This window comes from Barbus barbus (assembly GCF_936440315.1).
Source record: "Barbus barbus genome assembly, chromosome: 19".
Taxonomy (NCBI): Eukaryota; Metazoa; Chordata; class Actinopteri; order Cypriniformes; family Cyprinidae; genus Barbus; species Barbus barbus.
Window position 1 is genome coordinate 985,001 of NC_136747.1, and position 25,578 is coordinate 1,010,578.

A 25,578-nucleotide genomic window follows, 5' to 3' on the forward strand; every position below is an offset into this window, starting at 1 on the left:
TGTATTGTGCCCAAAATGTAGGCGAATGCCATTGTAACATAGTTGCTACTTGTGCATGCAGTTGATCAGAAGTTTCTAGCCATGCAGCCTTTCTCTCTGAATATAACAGCTGTACCTTTTATGGTTATTAGAACATTAAAACATTACAATCTAAAATGGCTCTTTAAAGCATTAAAGCATAAAAACACAATCAAAAGTTAAAAATCACTGAATTAAAAATGTAAATTTATAATAGAAATCAGAGTACATTTTAACTGATAAGAGGAACACACATTTAACTCATTTGAGCTAGTGATTAACAGTTGCTGCTATCATAAAAATACACTTATATGTAGTAAAATTCTATGCGTCACATTTAATGTCCAGCAACAAATATTTTAGCAGAATGTATATTTTATTCAGAATTCTTGCGCTAGTATTCTATTCTGCTCTGTCTGTGTAGCGCGCATGCGCGCCGCAGCGCTCGTTCTCTCGCATAAGCCCCGCCCACTCCTGACAGCTAAATGGATATATTTGCATGGCTTTCTGACATTTACAGATGTAAAAAATATACCTGTGACGTATCAGTTATGCACTGAGGAAAACACAATGTTTCAAATGCGTTAAACAGCACAAATATTCGCTGTTTGCTATGGTGGATCGATTTGATCCATGATCGACATTAAGGGCTGCTTCAGAATAAGCGTGTACGTCACATTAGCCTGACTCACTGAACCTGGATAGCATTAGTCAGATTGCGTGAACTTGAATTGTCGTTTATGGAACCGCTTTAGTCCCGATTGATTTGTTAGGTTATTTCAAGTCAGGTTTTGGACTTTAATCCCCGGTTTTCTTAGCGTCTTTTATGGAACAGCCCCCAGGTGCAGTTGTATTATTATTATTATTATTATTCAGATTAATGTTTATAGGAATGTTTCTTTCGGTTATTTTATTTCTCCAACCGATGGTCGTTAAGCCATTATTAACCGTTAACTGACAAGATTATGTTAAATTAAATTCAATTTAAATTGATAGGTGGCTGTGACCCATTAAAAATATCTAAATTAGTTTTCCAGGGATTAATTTTATACACCAAAAAGCAGCATAAACAACATGAACGTGAGGATTCACATGCACGTCACGCACCTGCAGCACTTCTGCGAACGGAGAAAAACAAGCTATTATATATAAAAGTATGCAAAATACATTTTTTCAGAATAATTAATCAATTAACAAAACAAAAACGTGCAACAATTAGCAGCCTATATGCAGAATTTTGGTTCTTTTTTGTGATGCGCTCTTGAGAAAGCGGCATCCTGTTTGTTTCCTTTATTTTGCAAAAGCACAATGTTTGTTCTTATTGTGAATGTACACGAATAAAATAAATATTGAGAATAGTTTTGAATAATGTCTTACTCTTATATGACCACAAATGAAGGAGTAAGCTACTGTAAGTTGTTTCCACTTTTATGATGGAAAAGAACACATAAAAACCCAGTGATCGTGCCGGCACGTTAAGCATTAGCTACTGACTCCACAACACAGCCTGTTCATCGTCATTATGAAATACAGTCAGCCAAACTATTGACAAAACATGCCATTTCATTTCCCCTCACTCCACAACAAATCCTTTCAATTTAACAGCGGAACAAAACAAGAATACAAATATAAGAAGCTAACAAGCCAAAGCTAATTACTTGAAAGTTTTGTACTTCACGTTCCAATATCCATGTAAAACTAAATGTGCTTGGCATAATATCACGTGGGTATGGTGAAAGACACGGACTGTAAAAACATAATGCATACGTAAGCTAGCCTACTGAAGCAACATCAAATTAAGAGAAGTATATTTGAGACGTCTTTTTCTTACTATGCATAAAATAAGTTTAGATACAATTGAATAATATGAATATGATTTAATGTGCTCTTGAACTACAGGGAAAGGTGCTTTAACGAGAGCAACACGTGAACACGAGCTGTCTATAGGCTAATTCTGTCATGAGACACCACATTTATTTGCGTTAAAGCCCCTTTTCTCAACAAAAACTGTTTCCAAACTAATTTTTGTGACATTTTAAGTGTCGATATAGAATTTATGCGCTAAAGTTAAATGGAAAAAATATTTTCGACACATGAGAAATTTATGTAACGATAAATGACATTTCCATCAGCTATATCTTAAATACTTTAAAGCGCTAAATATTTTTGCACAAAAAAATCCTTGGATGGAAACCTGGCTACTGACGGCATATACAAACAAAAATCAATGCTTGTTTTACAATGCAAAAATAAATTCTTACATAATAAAATAAATGATTAAACGATACAGTTTCCCCCAATCTGGACTAAATTACAGATGTTCTCTCAAAATAAAGTAATCTGTGAAATAACAATTAACTGAGAATGAGTTGCTGTATAACACGACAGATGTCATTTCCCACTATGTTTATAAATGGTCATCCACCCCCCCCTAACCTTATTAAATGTCACCTTTCACGTCAAATTCTTGCTTGGTTTCAATTAATTCATTGAGAGTAATAAGAAACTGTAGAGTTGTTACCATTCAAATGAAATCTGTATCAACAAACTCCATCTACATCAAAATGCAATGATACTTTTAAATATGAAACCATGAGCATTTAGTCCTTCATTCAAAAGATTTGTTCAAACGGCTGATTCCTTCAGAAACGAGGCAAGTGACTGTCACTCGATTCGTTCAGAAACACGGATTCATTCAGTAATGAAACACCGCTGCGTTGCTCAGAGACACTTCTGCTGTGGCTGTGATCGGAATGATTCATCTGCAAAATTGAGCAAAAACAGCCAATATTGTGTCTAAAATATAAGTCACTTAATTTGAACTTCCTGTTTATTTAACCACTGTTGTAAAAAAAATAACATTTCAATCGTGTTGATATTCGGGGAAACAACTTGATCGTGTGATGTCTCTAATCTTAATATCATATAACTGAAATAAAATATTAAAATCTTAAAATGATTTCAGTTCATTTCCAAGGCAACATGTTGCATTTTTATTTAATTTAACTTGATGTTCTAATATAACTAAAACTGAAATATATTTTTTAAAACAACAAAAACTAATAAAAATGACAAAAACATGAACATTTTGATTAAAATCAAATAGAAAATATTCAGTAGAAAATATAAATCCTTGAAAGTTGTGTATAGTTTGGTTTATTTTTAAATTTTTTAAATGAATGTACATTTATAACACTATAGTACATCTATAGTACATTTATAATACTTTGTATTATACCACCTATGCATCTAATTACAAAAAAACTAGTTAATGCTAATGCGAGGGTGTTTCTAATGCAGCGTCTATGGGAGGAACGATTTAACATCCTTCTCTCTTCTGCCTGCCGTTATCAGTCTCTCTCAATTTTTTTCATTTTATTGAAAGTCATGAAAAAACTATCTTTTGAGTTTTTCTTTTGCTGTTTGAGCAAATGGTAATGCAAAAAATATATTAGTGGTACTCTCCCATGCACTGCTCTTGAATATAACCCAACTATGACGACTGCAAATGTGAAAAAGGTCCACAGTGTCTGATTGATAACACTGATTGGACTGGTTGGATGGCTGAAGTGTTGCTGGGCTCTACTAAACGCGGTGTGCCTCTGCGTTCCTCTCTGTGCAGCGCATGGAGGGCATGCTGAGCAGCTTCCAGAGCGACCTGTCCTCCATCAGCAGCGAGATCCAGACGCTGCAGCAGCAGTCGGTCAGCATGAACCTGCGGCTGAAGAACCGGCAGGCCGTGCGCAGTCAGCTCAGCCAGCTGGTGGACGAGCTGGTGGTCCCCAGCACCATGATCTCGTAAGAGCCTCTCATCACAGGCAGAGCCTTCCCTTCTGAGCCACGCTGTGAGCAACTCTCTGTGTGTGTGTTTCAGTGTGATTCTGGACAGTCCTGTGACGGAGCAGGAGTTTCTGGAGCAGCTTCACGAGCTCAACAGCAAGATCAACTATGCTAAAGAGCTCAGCTTCAGAGAAACCCTCGCCTGCTCCGACATTCAGGACATCGTAGATCGCCTCAAAATTAAAGTGAGAGCACATCACAGGTGGACTGATGTGATGATCCCATCGTTCTCGATGGAAGAGATGCGTCAGGTTCTGATTCTGTTCACAGGCCGTCTCGAAGATCCGTGAGTTCATCCTGCAGAAGATCTACTCGTTCAGAAAGCCCATGACCAACTACCAGATCCCTCAGAACACACTTCTCAAGTACAGGTACACAGTTACACGGGAGTGTGGATTAACATGCATTAAAAAAAATATATATGTATATACACACACACACCCTGCCGCTCAAAAGTTTGGGATCCGTAAGATTTTTAATGCTTTTTAAGGGAGTCTTTTCTGCTCATCGAGGCTGTATTTATTCGATCAAAAATACAGAAAAAACAGTAATATTGTGAAATCTTATTGCAATCGCTAATATTGGTTTCCTATTTTAATATACTTTAAACTGTAATTTTAAACAAAATAACTAAATATTGTGATGCACAGCTGTATTTTCAGCATCATTACTCCATTCTTCAGTGTCACATGATCCTTCAGAAACCATAATAATATACTGATTTATTATGAGCGTTGACATTATTGTGCTGCTTCATATTTTTTTTTGAAAACTGTGATACTTTTTTCTTTCATTCTTTGATGAATACAAAGTTCAAATGAGCAGCATTTGTTCAAAATAGAAATCTTTTCTAACAATGTAAGTCTTTATTAGTCTTTTTATTCATTTAACATCCCTCCTGATTAAAAGTAAAAGAGAGAAAAAATGTACTGACCCCAAACTTTTGAATAGCATTGTATATTGTAACACAAAATTTCTTTTTTAAAATGAATGCTGTTCTTTTTAACTTTTTATTAATCAGAGAATCCTAAAAAAATATCACGGGTCCCAAAAAAATATGAAGCAGCACAACGGTTTCCAAGATTGATGATAAATCAGCATTAGAATGATTTCTGAAGATCATGTGACACTGAAGACTGGAGTAATGATGCTGAAAATACAGCTGCGCATCACAGAAATAAACTACAGTTTAAAGAATATTAAAATACAAAACTGCAATAATATTTCACAAAATAACAGTTCTTTTCTGTATTTTTGATCAAATAAATACAGCGTTGATGAGCAGAAGAAACTCCCTTAAAAAACATAAAAAATCTTTCTGCTCCCAAACATTTGAGTGGCTGTATGTGTGTATATATTAGTAATTAACAGGAAAACTAGTTCTTAGAATGCAGAATTGGTCTTTGTCCCTGCACTTTCAGTTCAACCCAATTATGCTGTGCCATTCCCACTCTAAAACAAGATGTTTCTCACACAAAGGATTGTTAAACATCAAAATAACATGAATGCAAAGGTGGCCACAAAAAAAGTCTTGAAAGAGAAAGGTCATGGGTTATTATTAATTCTTAATAATCAGAAACATAATATTTGTCGCCCACTGGTCTGAATGTTTTGGGTCGCGCCTGATCCCTCTCTGGTAGTCCCACAGTTACAGCCCTGGTCCTGACCTGCGATTAACAGAGCCTTTCTGAAATGAAATAACAAAAATAAATGAATTCAAGAATCCTGCTATTTCCTGAGACTGAAGTACAGTTGACTCCATAACAAATAAGAATAATATCTAATGGAAACACGGTAATTGCACAGCATTTAAAATATCATCTCAGCTTTTAACAACTGACCCTTTCTTGTTTCTGTTGAGTGAGAAGCGCAGTTCTGATTCTGGATGTGTTTCTGGTCATCTGCAGGTTTTTCTATCAGTTCCTGTTAGCCAATGAGAGGACAGTTGCTAAGGAGATCCGGGACGAGTACGTGGACACCATGAGCAAGATCTACTTCAGTTACTTCAAGTCGTACAGCAGCAGACTGCTAAAAGTCCAGGTGACATGCTACGCTACACACTGACTGGATGAGTTTAGATTGAGACATGCAGTGTGTTCATTCGTCTCTAAACCTCATGTAAACAGGCTGTGGCTGGTCACTTTACATGCTGCTCAAACAATCACTGTCTGTCTAACTGCACAGTTCTTGGCCAGAATAGGCTTTAATGCAAAACACCTGTTGCATGAAGCTTTAACTAGTTTCAGAGTAGGTTTAGTTGAGAGTCAAGCGAAACCGAAATGTAGGTTTTGATCCAAAGTTCATGATTGCTGTGAAGAACTTGGCCATGATGACCCCTGGAAGAAGGTTGGCAGGAGGATGCAGGGATCCTCAAATACAGGACCAGACCACGAGACATAATGACAGCAATAGCATAATTTTACTGTTTCTACAGTTTAGAAACTGTGCATCAGCACAATGGAGCTGTACACACCACAAGCACTCAGGGTCATTTATGGCATCATATCCTCTAATATTTTTCTCTAGAGCCAGACGAGCTTCATTCAAGCCCTTTCCTTTTCTGTCATGTGGCCTTCTGCTGTACATAGGTATCTAAATGCTTATTTACATATACGTGTATCTCTTTAATTACTATTTTAATTGTTTAGGTTGACCCCCCCCTTTTACAAAGCACTACCAGAAGGGAAGTTATAACTATTCCAAAGAAGTATTGTCCGGTCTTCCGCTGGGAAGGAAATATAGAGACTGGACGTCTTGAATCTTTAATTGTATACTCCTACACTATGGGAGAATAGCAGGGTTATCCTCTGGATTTACAATGTCCTGCTGGGAAACCTTGGGTCCTGGCATTCATGTAGTTGTAAATTGCTTTGGATTAAAGAATAAATGTTCTTTGACACGTACCACCTACTCAAGGATTGTTGCAGATCCTTCATAGCAGCGGTGTTCATGATGGCAGTGGCCTCTTTCTGTAGGATAATGCACCCTGACACACTTCAGGAATGCTTTGAGGAACATGACAGAGTTATAGGTGTTGCCTTGACCAACAAATTCCCCAGATCTCGATCCCATTGAATATCTAATGGGATGTGCAGGACAAATAAATTGTGGGAGGGGGGAAACATTGTGACTGATCAGTTTATCTTGACCAAGAAGAACACAAAGGCTGACTTGAACAGGCCTGTGGAGGTCTGGAAAAATGTTTTATGTAGTGATGTGACAAAACTGGAACTGAACTCATGAATCAGCAGTACTGTATGTCTGGTGCAAAAAAGGCAGAGCTTATGAGCAGAAGAACAGCATCTCCTCGGTCAAACACGAAGGAGAAGCAGTCTTGTTATGGGGGAGCTTTACTTTATGAAGCACATTGTGGATTTGGTAATGCTTTACAATAAGGTGTCATTTGTTAACATTAGTTAATGTATTAACTAACATGAACGAACAATGAACAATGCATTTATTACATTTACATTTAGTCATTTAGCAGACGCTTTTATCCAAAGTGACTTACAAATGAGGACAATAGAAACAATCAAAATCAACAAAAGAGCAATGATAAGCAAGTGTTATGACAAGTCTCAAATAGCTTAATGCAGTATACATAGCAAGTTTTTTTGTTGTTGTTGAATAGAGCAAGCTAGTGTTAAATGGCCTTTTTTTTTTTTCTTTTGTCTGGACAGAACAAGGAGTTGTGACGCATGTTCTGAGAGAAAGGGCCTGATTTTGATGTTGAAAAAAGCAAATCTGCAGGACCGGGCAGTTTTAGCAATGTGGTCTGAGAAATTCAGCTTATCATCAATCACAACTCCAAGGTTTCTGGCTGTTTTTGAAGGAGTTATGGTTGATAAGCCTAACTGAATAGTGAAATTGTGATGAAGTGATGGGTTTGATGGAACCACAAGCAGTTCTGTCTTAGCTAGGTTGAGTTGAAGGTGATGGTCCTTCATCCAGCAAGAAATGCTGAGATGCGAGTAGCTATCGTCAGATCATCAGGATGGAATGAGAGGAAGAGTTGAGTGTTATCAGCATAACAGTGATATGAAAGCCATGTTTCTGAATGACAGAACCTAGTGATGCCATGTAGACAGAAAAGAGAAGTGGTCCAAGAACTGAGCCCTGAGGCACCCCTGTAGCTAGATGTTTCGATTTATTATTATTTATTACAGGATTTATACATATTTGTTAACGTTAGTTAATAAAAGTACAATCATTCATTGTTAGTTCATGTTAGCTCATAGTGCATTAACTAATGTTAACAAACACAACTTGTGATTTTAATAATGCATTAGTAAATGCTGAAAATAGCATTAACTAAGATTAATAAATGCTGTAGTAGTATTGTAAACTAATGAACCTTATTGAAAGCGTTACCATGGATTCTTTGAAGTATCAGGCCATTTTGGCAAAGGTTGTGATGTCTTTGGTGCATCCCACAGTATTCATCCAAATCTACTGAAGCTTGGTTCAGGGGTTGAATGTTCTTGAGTGGCCTGTTCAGTCTCAAGATTTCTCATTAAAAATATCAATAAAAATGTGAATGTTTAGATCCAATTAGATTTTTTTAATCAACTTTACATTATCAAAATCACTCAAATGTTTGCTGATAAATTTTCTATAATAGTGTACTGATGCCTTGTTTGAAAATGTTCATATAATTATGTTCATGGCATCAGAATGTCTTGCAGGTGAAGACAGTTGAATCATTTTGATTGCAACTCTGTGTAAATATATGCATATGTATTTTTCATCCTCTCTCTTGTTGTCAGTATGAAGATGTTGCAGACAAGGATGATCTGATGGGGGTGGAGGACACAGCCAAGAAAGATATCCTTCAAATCTGACCATAGTCACATAGAATTAGCACACCAGAGAGGACTTACTTCAAGATGAATGGGAAATTCAAGACAGTAAACATATTTCATTTTGAGTTTGGTGGAGAAAGGCGTTTGCTTTTCGCTATAGCGTTATAATGTTGTTGATTTCTTTAACTGCTAAGCAGGCTTTTTCTCCAAGCCTTCTCTCAAGAGTAGGAACACAATTTTCACTCTTGGCCAGAGGGGGGCGGTATTGAGTCCTGCGGAGCTGGAGGGGCCCATTCTGATCCCACACGCCGCTCAGAGAGGAGAGTCCAGAGTGAGACACTTCATCTTCTGCTTTACAGCGCTAGCCCTAAGAATTCAACTCTGGCTAACTCGTCTAGCACTGTCTGTGTGCTGGGCAGCAATCATATTTCAGGTCGTTTCAGACTTTTTTTTTCCCTGGCAAAATGAACAACAAAACATCCCTTAGACTTGCATCGAGCCGTATCTAGAGACCAGAACATCATAGTAACATGCTAATGAACATAGCTATCATGATTTTTGCTGCCTAACATGACTGGATTTTCTTAGAAATTGCAGCAATGTTTGCATTATTTTTTGTTTTGCAGTGGAAACCCACCAATAATCAAGATGTGCTTAGTGTAAATACTGAATTTGTAATAATAGTCCCTCATACAGATGGCAGTGCTGATAATCAGCATAGAAATGCTCATGATTGTACTTATTTTTTTTTTTAAACACTGCAGAAATCAAACAAATGCAAGCTTTAAATTCTGCAATTGTGAAATCCTGGAGGGACTGCAGAGCTCGCAAAATTTCAAAATCCCTGGTAGCCCCTCGGGCAGGTACTCTTCAGATTTTGGTAGCCCGAAAATGTATTTAACTAGCCCAAATAAATATAGAAAATCAGATAAGAGTCTAAATGTCAATCAAAAATATTTTCAATACACAAATATCAACAAATATGAAGGAAGGAATTTTATTTCACTATTTACAGGGTATCTGCAGAATTAAAACAAAAATAATTTAAGGAAATTTATGACCCATTTTAAGAGCTGCACAATTAAAATGAACAGTATGAGCGGAGTTGGACAATGTCTATGGTAACATACAGTATTAAGCCATAAAGTGACATGATTTACAGTTAAAAACAAATAAATATTACTGTCTTAATTGTTTAGATTTTTAGAAGGTACATTAACTTCTTTCTCATTTACAACACTATGGCCCGGTTTCACAGACAAGGCGTGGACAAAGCCAGGATCAGGTCATAGTTCAATTAGGACATTAATATAATTTTTATTAACATGCCTTAGAAAAAGCATTACTGTTGTGCATCTTGAGACAAAACAAAGGCACTGATATGTTTTAAGATCAATCAGTGCAAGTTTCTTTCAGTTCAACAGCTCAGAATTACATTTTAGTCTAGGACTAGGCTTAAGCCTTGTCTGTGAAACCGGGGGTATGTGTTTGCTGCTTAAAAACATGGGTCGATATTTGCATTGACCTGACCATAAGCAGCAAGAAAGGCTTATTGGACGAGGTGGCGCTTTAGGAGCGGCTTAATGTTATTTCCCTCAGGGAAATTCCCTGTTAGCAACAGTACACAAAGCAGCACCGTCCATGGACGGTTCCCTTCCCGTGTTTTGATTTGAAATGTGCAGCGCTCATATTTATTCAATGACATCATTGCCTTTTGAAGTTGAATCCAGCCGTATCGCGATTCTTGTCTTTCCACCCCCAACTGTAAGACCTCTTGAAATTATAGTTAAGACATTTATTATACCATTTAACGTATTTAAAAGTTTTTATGGCCTTAAGTTGGATACTGCTAAATTGAAGAATTTTTAAGGACCCGTGGGAGCCCTGTATTTTAAGGTAGCCCGTCGGGCAGGGAGGTGATTCATTTTGGTAACCCGACTGGAAAATACAATAGCCCCGGGACGTCGGGCTAGCGATTTTGCGAGCCCTTGTCACGTATCCTGTGGGTGTGCCCTGGTTGGCCTCCTGGCCTTGTGGGACGGAGAAGGCCTTCCTCCGCCTCTTCCTCCGTCTCCGGGAGCGGGGCGCCGCTGTGGCATCCTCGGCCACCTCTAGGGAATTGAGAGCGGGCAGGTCAAACAATCAACCAGGGAACACATGGAACAATCACAACACAAACCCATGTGCTCAGACAAGACAGTGACATCTGGTGGCCAACCAGGGCACACCCACAGGATACGTGACAGCCCTGGACTGACACTCACACTTATTATCCATAAACCGTTAGTGTTTGTGTGTATTACAGTAGCAGTGCAGTTTGTGATCTGGCTCTCTCTGTCTCGGTCAGTACCCATACGAAACGCTCTTCCGCAGTCAGCACTACGCTCTGCTGGATAACGGCTGTCGAGAGTTCCTCTTCCTCTCGGACTTCTTCATGGTGGCTGGAAACTCTGCTCTGGATTTGTTCAACAGCGTTATGGGGAAAACGCTCAGCATGTTCCTGGTACAGTCATGCTCTTATTACATGATGTTCTCACATCTCCAGTGTTTTAGTAATGCAGTTTGCAAACAAAAGTACAACCACCCCAAATGCCCTAGCAACCACCCCAGGTACCCGTGCAACCACATAGAAACACCCTAGCAGCCACCCCAGGTACCCTAGCAACCGCTTAGCAACACCCTACCAACCATCCATAGTATCTTATCAACACCTACCCAACCACCCCAAATACCCTAGTAACTGCCCTAGCAACAACCCCAGGTACCCTTGTAACCGCATAGCAACACCCTACCAACCACCCAGAGTACTCTAGCAACCGCATAAAAACACCTTAGCAACCACCCCGGGCACCCTAGCAACCGCATAGCAACACCCTAGCAAGAGACCTGGGTACCTTAGCAACCGCATAGCAACACCTTAGCAACTACCCAGAGTACCCTAGCGACCACATAGCAAGACCTTAGCAATTGCCCCGGGTACCCTAGCAACCGCATAGCAACACCTTATCAACTGGCCCGGGTACCTTAGCAACTGCATAGCAACACCCTAGCAACCACCTTAGCAACCACCCCAAGTACTCTAGCAACTGCCTAGAATACCATAGCATGCACTCTGTATTATAACATTTTTAATAGTTTTTTATTGAACATTGTCCCATTGCATTTTTGTCCCTTTTCTCTGTCTGTAGAAGAATCTTTCCACATACCTGTCAGACTGTTATGACAGTATTGCGGTGTTTCTCTGCATTCACATCATTCTGCGCTTCAGAGCCATCACAGCCAAGAGGAACATCCCTGCGCTCGACAAGTCAGTCCCGCTTCATCACAAACATGCACAGTCTGTAGAGAGCACGCTTGTCTGCTCTTACTCTGTCCTGTGAAATGTGCAAAATGAAAATTCAAGTGTTTTCTAACTCCCTGATATTGGTCTTTTTTTAACAATTCATCCATGCATATGTTAAATTTCAATTATAGCCAGGGCTTGACTTTAGTGGATTTCAGCTGTGGCGGGTAACACAGTCACTCCCACTAGCCACCATGGTGCAATTTTATATATTGTTACCACATTAATGTTTGTCTGGGGCGAGTGAAGGGGCGAGTGAAGGAGAACTTTACTTGCGCAACCGGACAAATAGCCTGATTAAAGCATCTAACTATGGAAGCAAAATATTGATGAGAATGATCCTGATTTCATTAAATTTGGCATAAACAGTGATTGATAATGGATAATCACTTAATAGTAACAAGTAGGGATGCACGATATTGGATTTTTGCCCATATTTTTCAACTCATTTTGGCCGATACTGATACCGATATATTTCCTTCTGTTTGGAAACAACACCAAGTCTCTCCTTTGTAGAAATTATAAGCAAAGTTCTTTTATAATGACAGTACACTGAAGATTTGAAAATAACTATAAATAAACTATATATATATATATATATATATATATATATATATATATATATATATATATATATATATATATATATATATATATATATATATATATATATATATATATATATATATATATATATATATATAATTTTTTTTTTTTTTTTTTTTTTTCAGAAAGATGCAGTGGTAACCTTAAAACTTTATTTTAAGATTTAACATTTATTTAAATGGTCTAAAGCAAGAGATGTAAAAATTCTATATAGAGCTCGTAATTTGTTTTAAAATAGAAAATATTACACATTAATGAATAAATCAGTATATATTATTTAATTTAAGTGACCTGATCTAATCACTAGCACATCCTGAGCACACGCACGTATTCCTCTTATCAGCAAGACATATCGGCATCATTTTTCATATCGGGCCGATGCCGATATTTACATTTAAAGCCATCATCGGCCAATCCGACATTGGTCTGATAATATCGTGCATCCCTAGTAACAAGGTAACAGTAATTGCACACTGAAGAAACATACTTTGGTAAAAATGTAGCTTTATATTTATAACATAAGATATAACCTAGTTAGGCAACAAAAGAGTGCAGTTTTCGCTGAAAAGCAATGCAAGTTTGACATTTGTTTTATGCAAGATTTCAAACGAGTAGCTAATATTAAGCGACTTGCATTTTAGACACAATGTTGTCAATGCTGACTGTTTTTGCTCGATTTGGTTAATGACAACATTTCCAAACAAAGACCACAGCACAGTCAGGCATCTCTGAGCAACACGGCGCAGTGATTCGTTACTGAATGATTCGGCGTTTCTGAATGAATTGGGTGAGTCAGTGATTCAATAACTCGTTTATAAAGACAGGCACTTGCTTCATTCTTGAATGAATTGTTTAAGTGAATGACTCAATGACTCACTCGACAGACATGTGCTGCCACTTACTAGCGGTTTACTTTTACATTTAAAAGTAGCCTATCATTGCATTTTTTTCTAACATTTCATATTTGTATATTAAAAAACTGATTTCAAGCACTAGTCTGATAACGTTTATGCAGTTGTAATTTTGCGTTGTTAATGCATCTCAGCATCATTAAAATGTCTGTGTAAATGCATCTAAAAGCCATTCAGTTCAGCTGCTTCCGTTTCTTCTTGCAGTTGAAAGATCGATGTTGTTGATATCATTTGTTTGCTAGCAGCCTTATAGTGTCTTCTCATAATGGCAAATGTAAGAATTTGATATGAAAGATGACATGCATACAAATGCTGTTTATATAGACAAAAAATGAATTGGAAATTTTAAATTTTACTTTAGGTTTAGGTTTTTATGCATGTTCATGACAACTGTTATTAAGTGTCATTCGCTCAGTTATGTCATTTTTAATGCAAAGATGACATTGTTTGAGATGTCTTTGTTAGGGGTAGGGTTAGGTCAAATAATGTCATCTTTGCATTAAAACTGAGCGAATGACAATTAATAACAGGTGTCATAAACATGCATAAAACCTCCTTCATATTCATGACGTGTCATGTCATGATTATGAAGGTGTCATGTCAGTCTTATGCACACCCCTTCAAGTAAAGTGTTACCCTTTTTTCACTATGCAGACATCAGGCATGCCCTTTAGCATCTTTAATGCACCACTGCTGGGAAACCCATTGCTTTCCATGGGAAACATATTTGGTTGTCTTTTTTTAATAAATGTCAGTGGTGGAGTGTTTTGTGAGGAAACGGTTGATTGTTTTTGCATTGACAGCCTGTCCGCTAGTCTTCAGCATGCTTAGCTTTAAATATTCATTTCAGAGTGAGCCACAACAAAATAAATCCTGTTTATAAGAGAAGTCAATGAGATTTTAGCTACAGCTAACAAGAGCTTGTGACATGCTCATGTCAAAATACAGTGAACAGCATTTTTTTTTGTCTTTATAATGTTTTGTGTGTGTGTGTGCAGGTACTGGGAGGCTGTGCTGGAGCTGCTGTGGCCTAGATTTGAGCTGATCTTAGAGATGAACATCCAGAGCATTCGAAACACTGATCCTCAGAAACTGGGCGTGCTGGACACCAGACCACACTACGTGTGTACACACACACACACACACAGTCATTTTATACAGAAATGACTGCCGCCTTCATCTTCCTCATGTTGTCTTTAGATTTATAACGGAAACAGCAGTTCTTTCAGTTTTATTTATATTCCTACCAAACTTATATTAGACCTATTGATATGTGAAACCACATCTTAGGACCACTACCACTTTATTTGATCTTGTTCCACATGTACAAACTATGTACTTATTGTAATAATTATAATAACTGGGTAATAACTAGGGACTAACCCTGAGCCTACCCCTGACCCATGTAGGTACCTAATATTACCCAGTACTTTCTCAGGTAAGAACACTGTAAATACAGCAACTGTGAAATAAAGCGCAGCCCTTAGTTTGTTTCCAGCATCCTCTGATGAGAAAACTCTCCCTGTCACTGTAGTTATGAACAAAACATCCACTCGTATCAAATGGATCGATATGTTAATTGCATTCTTTATTGTTCTTGTGATTTGCTTCAGTGTACAAAATATGTATGTTTTTGAAATATAGACAGGAAAAACTTTTCTCATATGTTTGATTCAATTCAGATCGAGAGGAACGCTTGATTCAGCTGAATTCATTGAGTAGACTATTATTCCCTCCATAGAAATGATGCTCAGTCTGAAAAGAAAGGCTTTTATGTTTAGAGACTCGTGTGTGGCGTTCTGTCCCCGTGCCGGGTGAACGCATGAAAGCCCGTGACAGTGGTGTGTTTCTCCTGCTGTTTGTGTAGATCACACGCCGCTATGCTGAATTCTCCTCTGCTGTCGTCAGTATAAACCAGACCTTCCCCAACGAGAGGACCATCGCTCTTCTGGGACAGCTGCAGGTGAGAAGAGAAGCTCCTCGTGGCCTCCAGAGCCCGTATTCAGGCTAGAAGTAGCTCATAGCTCAACGATTCAGGAGAAAATCTTAAAAATAATGGACCTAAATGTAGGACTCCTAAATTTGATCTCTAAGAGTAGTTCACAAAGTGTTTTAGCTCTAAAGCTAGCTCCTAAATCTGTGAACGGTTAGGAGTCGTGAAGAGGAGTCCTAAAGCACAAACTATCCTAAAACAGCCGTTTCTGGAAATCTGCCTCGGAACGAAAACATTTTAGAAACATTTGACGATAATGAACTTTTAACAAAAGTATCTCCTTTGGTTTTGGAGGCTATCCCAAGACCAAATGTTCCTTTGATTATATCCTTGTTTTCATTAAGCAGCTGGGCAAGAAGAAACAGCTGTTCTTGAGTCCAGTTTGCTTTTCTGTTACGTTTGCATGTCTTCCTATCAGCCGTGATTATTCTACTCTGTTCATTAAAAGGCTGTTTATATGCATATTATCACTAATTATGAGAAGCACACATGTAAGAGGCTGACAATCAGCTGAACATATACTTATATATTATATTGTTTAATTAGTGACACCTAGCCTGCATTTTAAAATCTTTATTTGAATATGGCAACATAATACCGCGCTCTACAATATTTCTATGAATAAATCTCTGACAGAGACTATCAGCCAATCACTGAGTGCATAGTTCACCCATAGCAACGAGGTAAACCCCGCCTCTTTACTCTGAGCTGAAGACTTCTCTCTGTTCCTCAGCACAAGTGTGTCTCAGCAGCTCTGAGAACAGGTTTTAAGAGAAAGCTCTAAGCTAAACGCGGTCACTGCTTTTCAGGAGAGCTCAGTGATGAGATGAAATGTTTTGTGAATACGGGCTGATGTTCGGCTCGTGCTGACTGTGGGTGTGATCTGGTTTCAGGTGGAGGTGGAGAACTTCGTGCTGAAGATGGCGGCCGAGTTTCCCTCCAGACGAGACCAGCTCATCTTCCTCATCAACAACTACGACATGATGCTCGGCGTGCTCATGGTGACGCTCCTCACGAGACACGCCGCTAGCACTGTGCTAGTCCAGACCGTATCGTGATGTGTGTGTGTGTGTGTGTGTGTGTGCAGGAGAGAGCAGCGGACGACAGTAAAGAGGTGGAGGGCTTCCAGCAGCTGCTGCTGGCCAGAACACAGGTCCGGAGCACCAGCTCACACCGCCGCTCCACGTGAGTAGCTGTGAGTAACTGTGTGAGTAACTGTGTGTGTGTCGCTGTGTAACAGGAGTTCATAGAGGAGATTCTTTCTCCTCCGTTCGGAGGGATGATTGCTTTTGTGAAGGAGAGCGAGGCACTGATGGAGAAAGGGCAACTTGACAAACTCAAACACGATGAAGGTGAGTGCTGTGTTCACTCTGTGAAGGTTTATGTCAGACTGCTTGTATTGTGTCTTGTTGTCTGATTCCTTTTTGAGTGTTTTTGTCTTTTTTGGATAATGGGCTAGTTCTAGGGGTGTGCGATTATTGACAATCTGAATATTTTCTGGGATTTTATGGACAATGCTAATTAGACAATATTTTGCTGAGTGTGTTATTGTGCTGGTATCTTAAGGACTGCCGTTTTTTATATTCTTCATATTATGTGTGGCGTTCAGTTCACAGTGATAGAAATTAATCTTTTCCAATAAGTTTAAACTGATTTTTACATTTCATGGGCACTTTTAACTTTTTTCTTTTTTAAAAGTGTCCCATGATCTTTTGAGTCAAATTCTTCCATCTAATCAGTGAAATTAGAATAATGAGACATTTGGGCTGTTACCGAGCAAATGAAACCAGTATCAATAAAATTCCTCTTTGCTCTGCAGAAGAAACACAGAAGCTGCGTCTGAAGTAGTATTTAGATGTATTTACACACATGACATGTGGCTGTGTTTTCAATTATTTTTGTTGTAGAAATAGAAACAGGCAATATAGTGTCTAAAATGTAAGTCTCTTAATTAACTTCTTGTTTACGGAGCTGTTGTAAAAAATCAATATCACATTTGTAATTGTAGTCACTCTTGGTGTGAAATTGATTAACTAGCCTATATGAAGTGGTATAAACACATGTTCTGTCCCCATGTCTTGATTTGTGTTCATTGTAAATGTATTGTAATAGACTGAATCATGCAGTGAAAGAACACTCTCTAAATACACACAATAGTCTAGACTTCATGTAATGAATGCCTGCACGCTGTAGGTGTTTTGAATGGTTTTTGTAAAAACTCGATAATGATAATGTAATTGTTAAAACAACTATTTTGTGACGATATATCACACACCCCTAGCTAGTTCAATGCAAAATTGTCATCATTTTCTCGTATCATTCAAAACCTATGAACTTTCATTCATTTAGGATCGTATTCTTTCGTCTTTATTTGAAAATCCACATCAAAATTCTCATTCTTCAAAGTTTCATGAAGAAGTCCTCATGAACGGAGTGCTTTAATCCAGTGCTTTTTTTATGATGACTGTATAATATTTCTATGCATTAATGTAGAGCACATCAAATATGGCAAACAGAAGCTTTTATTATTGCTGTTTCAAAAGAAATAAAAAACCTAGGATGAATAAAATATGAAATATGGCAGTAAATACATTCATAATATAACCACTGAATTCTGTCTCAGTAAAATGCTGCTCTTTCTGTTCATCAAACAAATCCTGAAAATTATTTTGAATTAGAATTTTTTTGAATATTTCACAATATTACAGTTTGTACTGTATTTTTGATCAAATGCAGCCTTGGAGAGCAGAAGGGAATTCTTTCAAAAATGTTAACCTTACGGACCCCAAGCTTTTGAGTCCTATCACGATGTTTCCATGAAAAGATGAATGCACCCAGCAGCACAGATGTAGGTGTTATTAAACCCCTGTGTGTGTGTGTAGCTCGTATCACGCAGCTGGTGCGGGGTTTCTCCAGCTCGTGGAAGCAGTCTGTGGAGGCCTTGAGTCAAGACGTCATGCGCTCCTTCACCAACTTCAAGAACGGGACCAGCATCATTCAGGTATGGTCTCTCCCAGTAAAGCATTGACAGATCTGGTGGCTCATAAACGTGCTGACCAACCGATGAACGCTTGTCTTCTCAGGGAGCGCTGACCCAGCTCATCCAGTACTATCATGGTTTCCATAAGGTCCTCTCCCAGCCCACCTTCCGCAGCCTGGCAGTGCGCTCTGAGCTCATAAACCTCCATCATCTGATGGTGGAAGTCAAGAAACACAAACCCAACTTCTGAAGTCGTGCAGTCGTGAATCAGTGCACACATTCAGAAAACAACATTCATTTTCCTGAGAAGCAAAACTAGGTAAGAAATGAAGAAAATCTGTGCTGAGTATCATTAGTCTTGTGTCACTGGCAGATTTATTTTTACTTATGAATAACAATCTGATCTTACAATCTTAAACCGTTTTTGCTTATCAGGGAAAAGTAACTTAAAGATGTTTTTTGTTTTTCCTGGAAAACAAGACATTAGAAGTTTTACTACAAAAAATATTTAGTAGTAAAGGCTGATTTCCAGTCGACGTGTTATGAGCATCAGTCTTTTTATTCGGTCAGTCTTGCTGATTATGGGCTCTTTTTTTCATAGATGCATTTGTAATTTCTTCTTTAATATGATTTGAATTCTCTGAATGTTTCGTCTGTAAAATCAGTTGCAGCTTCTCAATGTTTTTGTGTTTGAACTGGTGTCTTTTGGTTTTTCTGCCGTCTCTGAAAGTATGTATGCTCTATTGCTGTATTTAAGTTGTAACGAACAAAAGCATTCCGTGTCTCCAAATAAAAGATTAGATTGAAAATCTTACCATCATTTTGTTAATCCGTTAAAGCAAAAAAAAAAAAAAAAAGAGAGGGGAAAGTTTTACTAAAGAGAAAATTAAAAAATGCAAATTTTTACAAAAACAAGTCTTCATAACAAGCTGCTTGTATTTAGCTGTAGAAGTTAATATACCTTAAAACGAACCATTTATTGCTCATTTATGGAGTCTTCAGTTAGGAGCGCTGATGTTGACCATTTTTGTGTTGTTTTGTTACTCGTGTATATTTCATATGTTGCTATTAATAGTATGCGTTATGTCTCACAACTAAAAAAACTGTGATACAAATAAAGAAAATGGTAAAGAAGCATCATTCATGATACCATAAAATAGTTGTAAAAGACCTGCTAGCAAACTCCAAAAAGATAGTTTACATACTCTGGTCTTAGCAAGTGAACTCACACACACACACACACACACACACACTTGCATCACCAAACTAATTAAATCACAGCTGTTATGTTACACAATTTAATTTCAGTAAAATTTACAGTCTAATTAACAACATTTACATTTAGTCATTTAGCAGATACCTTTATCCAAAGCGACTTACAAACGAGGACAATAGAAGCAATCACAACCAGCAAGAGAGAAACAACACGCAAGTGCTATGACAAGTCTCGGTTTACTAATTTAATTAACCGCTAAATACAACATCTGTGTTAAATGTGTGTTTTCGTACTAACAGACTTCTATTTAAGCTTTGTCACCATCCTTTATACATGGTAATTGTGTGTGTGTTGTGTAGTTTAGAGAGCACTGTGCCCTCAAAGTCTCCATCGTGAGGGCCTCCATTAGAGTCAGTGCTCAAATCTTCAAAGTAATGATGCCAAGCTCCGTCTTGTGTAGGTCCAAACCCAAACACGCTGACCTAAGAGACAGGAATCTCTGCTTTAATAAAGCCTTACTCATGCACACCCATTAACGTTTGTTACAGATATTTTACTATGGTATCATGTGCCTTTGTGTTTAAACCATACCTCAGTTATGTTTAATCAGAGGCGCAGTAAAATACAAGCTTAGCAAAATGAACTAATTGGTTCAATTTAAACAATGATTTTAATGATTAAATCATGTTTGTTGATGGAAGAGTTGGTGGATAAGGGGCAAATGTAATTTGAACGCACCTCGTCACAGATGTGCAGGGCGAATATGACTGATATGAAGCCAGTGGAAGGATATGCTCCGTGACTCTGCAGCCAGCTCTCATAGACATATTTCATAAACGCAGGATGGATGATCATCACCTCAAAAGAGCAAGCAGAATACTCGTATATCTGAAAATGTTTCTCAAGAATATTTCAGGTTTGCCATTTCTTCATTGAAATAATATCAGTAATCGTGTGTGTTGATGTTCAGTTATGCCTACCTTATTCCTGTCTGCTTTAATCGATGGTTTCACATACATGTATGTCCTATGAAATGTAAAAAAAAAGTTTAATTTCACCCAATATACAAATATATAAAAATAAAAGAAAATATAGCTTGTGATGACCTATACACTAAAGCGTTTCAGAAATATGCTCTTCATTGAATTCATTCTCAAGTTAATTGTTTAAATTTTCAAAAATGAAAAATTTAAAAGTTTTTTTTTTTTTTTTTTATTAAAAATGGTGGGAAAATTTCATGATAGGAAATGATGTCACAGGGTCCTCTCCACCTGAATGCTGCCCGACTTGTATTTTCGGAGCCCGTAATATAACATTAAACCTTTGAAAATGCTGTAAAAAAGAATATGGCTCCAGTTTCATCATGTTACAGTCTTGCATTGACTGTCTTATTGCAGCTGTCATAGTTTAATGAGTGGGTAAAAAATAGAAATGTACATATCCTACATACAGCTCCCAATCAGGGGGAAGTTTGGGGATTTTGTCCACCATGCTCGTTTTTTCTTTCCGCGTTTGACATAGAATGCAAGGCATTAATACATACAACTACTACTAAGAAATTGCTGAAGTTTCTTGCTGTTAGTGTGGCAGCTACCAACAGCACCGCTTAACCCCACGCACACTGTCATACTGAGTTTAATTCGTTGGATATTTTAACCTGGTTTAACAGGGGCTTCTGTGGAGACCGGGACACAACAGCATCTAAACAGAAGTCAGAATCCATCATGGATTATACAGGAAAAGCGTGGATAATCCACGTTATTAGCATAAACATGAGTGCAAATTTGATCTGTTGGTGGCGCTAGAAGGTTTAAGTTACAGACTCCAGATTTGCTGTAGTTAATGTTGAGACTGTCCTTTATTTGTATGTTGAATTTCATAACTTTCCCACAAGAAGGAGGAGGAGAACGCCAATGGACTTTTTCATTAATACGAAAGCTTCAAAAAGGATGCTTTTTTTGTTTGTTTAACTGACAAAATGTAACAATTTGTTCATAAATTGGACATCACATTCTCTCCCAGTCAATATTTTGACTGATTGTCACACTTGGAAAAATAAGTACATGTCATATGGTGCTTTCATGGTATTTTGGAGCTTGACAGTCCCAGGTCTCATTTTCTTTCATTGTATATAAAAAAGTGACCAGAATTCTAGACCAGATATTCTTCACAATTCACCTTTTATGTTCTAAAAACAAAAACAAATCTGTATGTGTTAGAAGTGAGTTTGAGGAAAAAACTGATAGAATTGTCCTTTTGGGGTGAACTATTCCTTTAAAGGGGTCATTAACTGCCTGTTTCTCTGACGTCCACTTATGTTATCAAGATTTTTACATAAAAACCTTTTCTGTCCTGTTGTTAACCCCCTCATCAGAAGGCTCTGTTTGAATAGGCGTGTAGAGGATAGACTCTGGAGTAAACGCCCCCTGCTGTGATTGGCTAACAGTTGTGTATGATTAACCACCTACATTCCTCACAGATGGAGGCTACTGTGATTTAGGTCAAAAACACTCATATCAAACAATCTGTTTAACAGATAAAGCCATAGTGACCATGCAATAAATTCGGATCTTTTGGGCCGGTGTGAATACAGCAATCGCACCAAACAACCGAACCGAGACCCAGCTGAAGAGGTGGTCTCGGTCCGCTTCCAAACCAGCTCTGGTACGGTTCGCTTAAGGTGTGAATATGAACCGGCCTCGATCTGACCCAATTGCAGAAAGCACGCTCAGAAACACACAGCTCGCGCATATAGTGCTGTTGTTTGCATTTCAATAAACCGCAATGCTTAAAAACATGCAAATTATGAGTTTTCGTGACCATAGCGCCCACAGCAATGGGACATGAGCGCACTAAATAGGCTGAAGCTTGCCGCAAAGCCCCAGCAAAAGTTACAATGGATGTGTCTGGGGAAAACAGTACGGATATATTTTAATTATTTATTAATAAACTAGTGTTTTCTGAGTCAGTGTCACAAAGATGAAGTTAAAAATCCTGACTCACCATCACCTCGTTACACGCTTTTTTAGAAAGAAATGCATCTTTACGGGTTATGATGAAAGCGTTTTTGTTTTGGATATGAATTATTTAGTTTTGTAGTAATTCAAAGCTTTCTATAGATATATTCTTCATGTATGTAAGGAAAATATTCAACAAATTTCGGTTCATTTTTGTGAATCGCTCCTGTTCAAGACTGGGACGGCAAGCGCATCCTATTAGTTGTCTTTATTTAGAAAAGCACTACGTTTTCTTGATATTATGAGTGCACACAAATAAAAATAGACCCCTTACAGTTCGGAACGATGTATTATCCCTGCCTTTATGAGCAACGATTACGGAGTATTTCATTTGTTTCCACTGCTGTCCTGCAGCGTGCTTCAGCTTCAACTCTCCACACAAACGATTGGATATGCGCCTAGCACACATTATCTAGGTTAAATGTTTAAACTAACATTTTGACATGCTTTAAGTATTTTATATCTATAGATTTCATTTTTGGCAAGTCGTAATTACATCGTATGACATTGTCTCATTTGATGCTCATAAGTTTCTTCCTATTGCATTAGTATCTCATAACAGCAAATTAGTAAAAGAATAAAAATTGCACCACGAAAGATCTCCATGATTAGCCTGTTTTTGCACTTCCTGTTTTCCCTGCTTGAGAATTTCTGTCCAATGAATGGATGATCTTGGTACACGTGTGGTTTTGTTTACAATTTCTGGTTCACTTGCAAAAAGTGCAGTGTGAAAGCAAACCACACCAAACAAAAAAAACCATTCTATTTGGTCCAGACCAAAGCAAGTGAACTATTGGATTTTCCTGGTGGGAATATACCATTAGTTTCAATCTTTCTGAAAATCCTGCATCGAATTGTGCCTTGTTTGGAAACAAATCTGCGGTAAGATGAAGTGAACAAGGGACCAAGTTCCTACTGACGTGGTCTGGAACTTCATTAAAAATAATGAAGCTTCAGTTCACTCTTTCCTAATGTTGAGATCAGAAGGAAGGCAATGCAAACACTGTTTTTCCACAGCTTCCACAGCATCTTGTTGTCTTCGGAGCATCTTTATCGTTTGGTTTCTGTGTAGACCTGCCCGTTAGCCTCTCTCGAATCGGTGGGCGGGGCTAAACAGGCGGAGGCGGAGCTTATTCACACTATTACATCATAGAGTATAACATTCCACAAGCTGTTGCTTTGGAAGACTGCCTTCAGTATAAGCTTTTTAGACTAACAAGAAGGCTATCGCTCTCTCTCTCATTGTGGATGAGTTTTATACAGTCAAGGCGGTGCTCGTGTCATGGACTCGAGGCGGACGTTACCATAGTAATCGCAAAGCGTGACAAAATGACTGTTCACTAAAGTCAGCTCATCCAGAAATGTTAATTCTGTGTCTGTTAACTCACTCTCATGTTGTTCTCGCACGTCAAGCACACTTTTAAACATTCGTGTGCTGTAAGGTGTGCAATATTATTATTTCCCATATCATATTTTATAGTTATTTCCCATTTCATAAAGCGCCATCTATTTCCCTAAACAAGCACAGGTCCGATTTTCTGGTACAGGAGGAGAGCTTAAAATCACGAATACGATTATTTATTTTTGCTAATTATTATTTTATTTTAGTTAGTTTTTCAGTTACTGATGTTAGATTCGTTTAGTTGTAGTTTTTCATTAATTTAGAAATGATTATTTTATTTCTGTTTACGAAATGTTTTTTGACCAGTAGTTTTGGTCCGTGCACTTTTGCGTCCATTCATTTTTCGTTTTTAACCCAGACGAAAAACATGAAAAAAGAATGATTCTAGTATTTTTAACCGCTATCATGAAAACCAAAATTGAAATTAGAACCGTACACACAAAATTCTTCACGAAAAGGTAAAATATTGACTTCTTTTCAGATTTTTGTTTTTTTTTGTACTTTTAATAAACATTTGAAAAATGCACAAATTAATATAGAAAAATGTTGATTTTAACAGGTTTTCTTTGGCCAAATTTAGTAATGCTTCTCCCGCATGTTCAGTTGAGATGGTCTTTGGAACAATGCAGAGACTTTATAAAAATATGGTTTTTAAAAGAGACATGGGCGGAATCCTGGGAACTTTATCGTCATGAAATGATATACTGGGATATAATTTAGTCAATTTTGTGTGCTATCTGGGTCTCGGTATCGGAGAGGACCATGCATGGCATGTACCTTACATCGTGTTAGAGCTACACACGGTTTAATATATGGGGTAAAAATAGAAATATATAAAGTTGAATCTGATACAGGCAGGCCAGTTCCTGAATCACTGAGGGTGCTTCTGAAATCAGTGACGGTACTCTAGCCTTTATATACTAGGGCTGTGTATTGCAAGAATCTGGAGATACGATACGGATCACGATACAGGGGTTATGATACGATATATTGCGATACTGTAAGCAAGGCGATATATTGGGATATTTCTTATTTTAGAAACAGGATATATTTTTAGGAAAGCTGTCATTAAGAACACGCCACCATATGCAAACCTTAGCAATAAATAAATAAATAAAAATAGTTTAACCAGAACACACTGGGATCTGCATTTGCAATAATCAGTCCCTGTAACATTCAACATTACTGAACCACTTTGTGTCAAGGGGGAAAAATTCAAGTGCTTGTAGGATTCTTTAGTTAAATGTATAAAAATGTTTTTTTTAAAAAGACCATATATATTTTTAGACCCTGCTTTAAAGGTTCATAGTTTAAGTTTACAATTGTAATATACAATGTCATAACGTTTGATCTGAACAAAAAATTACACCTGCTTAAAGGTCCCATGGCATGAAGATGTCACTTTCTGAGGTTTTTTAACATTAATATGAGTTCCCCTAGCCTGACTATG

The 25,578-nt window shown here is 37.7% G+C and overlaps 2 protein-coding genes across 4 annotated transcripts in view; one reads left to right on the forward strand and one right to left on the reverse strand.

The window, feature by feature from the left end:
• LOC306885349 (vacuolar protein sorting-associated protein 52 homolog) overlaps nt 1-19,605 on the forward strand; it is a 23,376-nt gene extending 3,771 nt beyond the window's left edge. The window contains exons 6-20 of one of the 2 annotated variants that reach the window (XM_079441799.1): nt 3,641-3,816; nt 3,893-4,043; nt 4,129-4,229; nt 5,766-5,898; nt 8,625-8,680; nt 8,856-8,991; nt 11,008-11,163; nt 11,849-11,967; nt 14,519-14,642; nt 15,388-15,483; nt 16,407-16,514; nt 16,601-16,666; nt 16,754-16,865; nt 18,396-18,514; nt 18,597-19,605. In XM_079441799.1, the coding sequence (XP_079297925.1) occupies nt 3,641-3,816; nt 3,893-4,043; nt 4,129-4,229; nt 5,766-5,898; nt 8,625-8,680; nt 8,856-8,991; nt 11,008-11,163; nt 11,849-11,967; nt 14,519-14,642; nt 15,388-15,483; nt 16,407-16,514; nt 16,601-16,666; nt 16,754-16,865; nt 18,396-18,514; nt 18,597-18,743 (1,800 nt within the window). In that variant the 3' untranslated portion in view covers nt 18,744-19,605. The remainder of the gene's footprint in view (nt 1-3,640; nt 3,817-3,892; nt 4,044-4,128; nt 4,230-5,765; nt 5,899-8,624; nt 8,681-8,855; nt 8,992-11,007; nt 11,164-11,848; nt 11,968-14,518; nt 14,643-15,387; nt 15,484-16,406; nt 16,515-16,600; nt 16,667-16,753; nt 16,866-18,395; nt 18,515-18,596) is intronic. The other variant, XM_079441800.1, reaches the window with a different exon arrangement.
• A 161-nt stretch (nt 19,606-19,766) lies between these two features.
• The window catches only part of LOC306885354 (CMP-N-acetylneuraminate-beta-galactosamide-alpha-2,3-sialyltransferase 1-like), a 64,642-nt gene continuing 58,830 nt past the window's right edge, over nt 19,767-25,578 (reverse strand). For both annotated transcript variants that reach the window (XM_079441809.1, XM_079441810.1), the window contains exons 5-7: nt 20,690-20,735; nt 20,448-20,567; nt 19,767-20,191 (exon numbers count right to left, since the gene is read on the reverse strand). In XM_079441809.1, the coding sequence (XP_079297935.1) occupies nt 20,027-20,191; nt 20,448-20,567; nt 20,690-20,735 (331 nt within the window). In that variant the 3' untranslated portion in view covers nt 19,767-20,026. The remainder of the gene's footprint in view (nt 20,192-20,447; nt 20,568-20,689; nt 20,736-25,578) is intronic.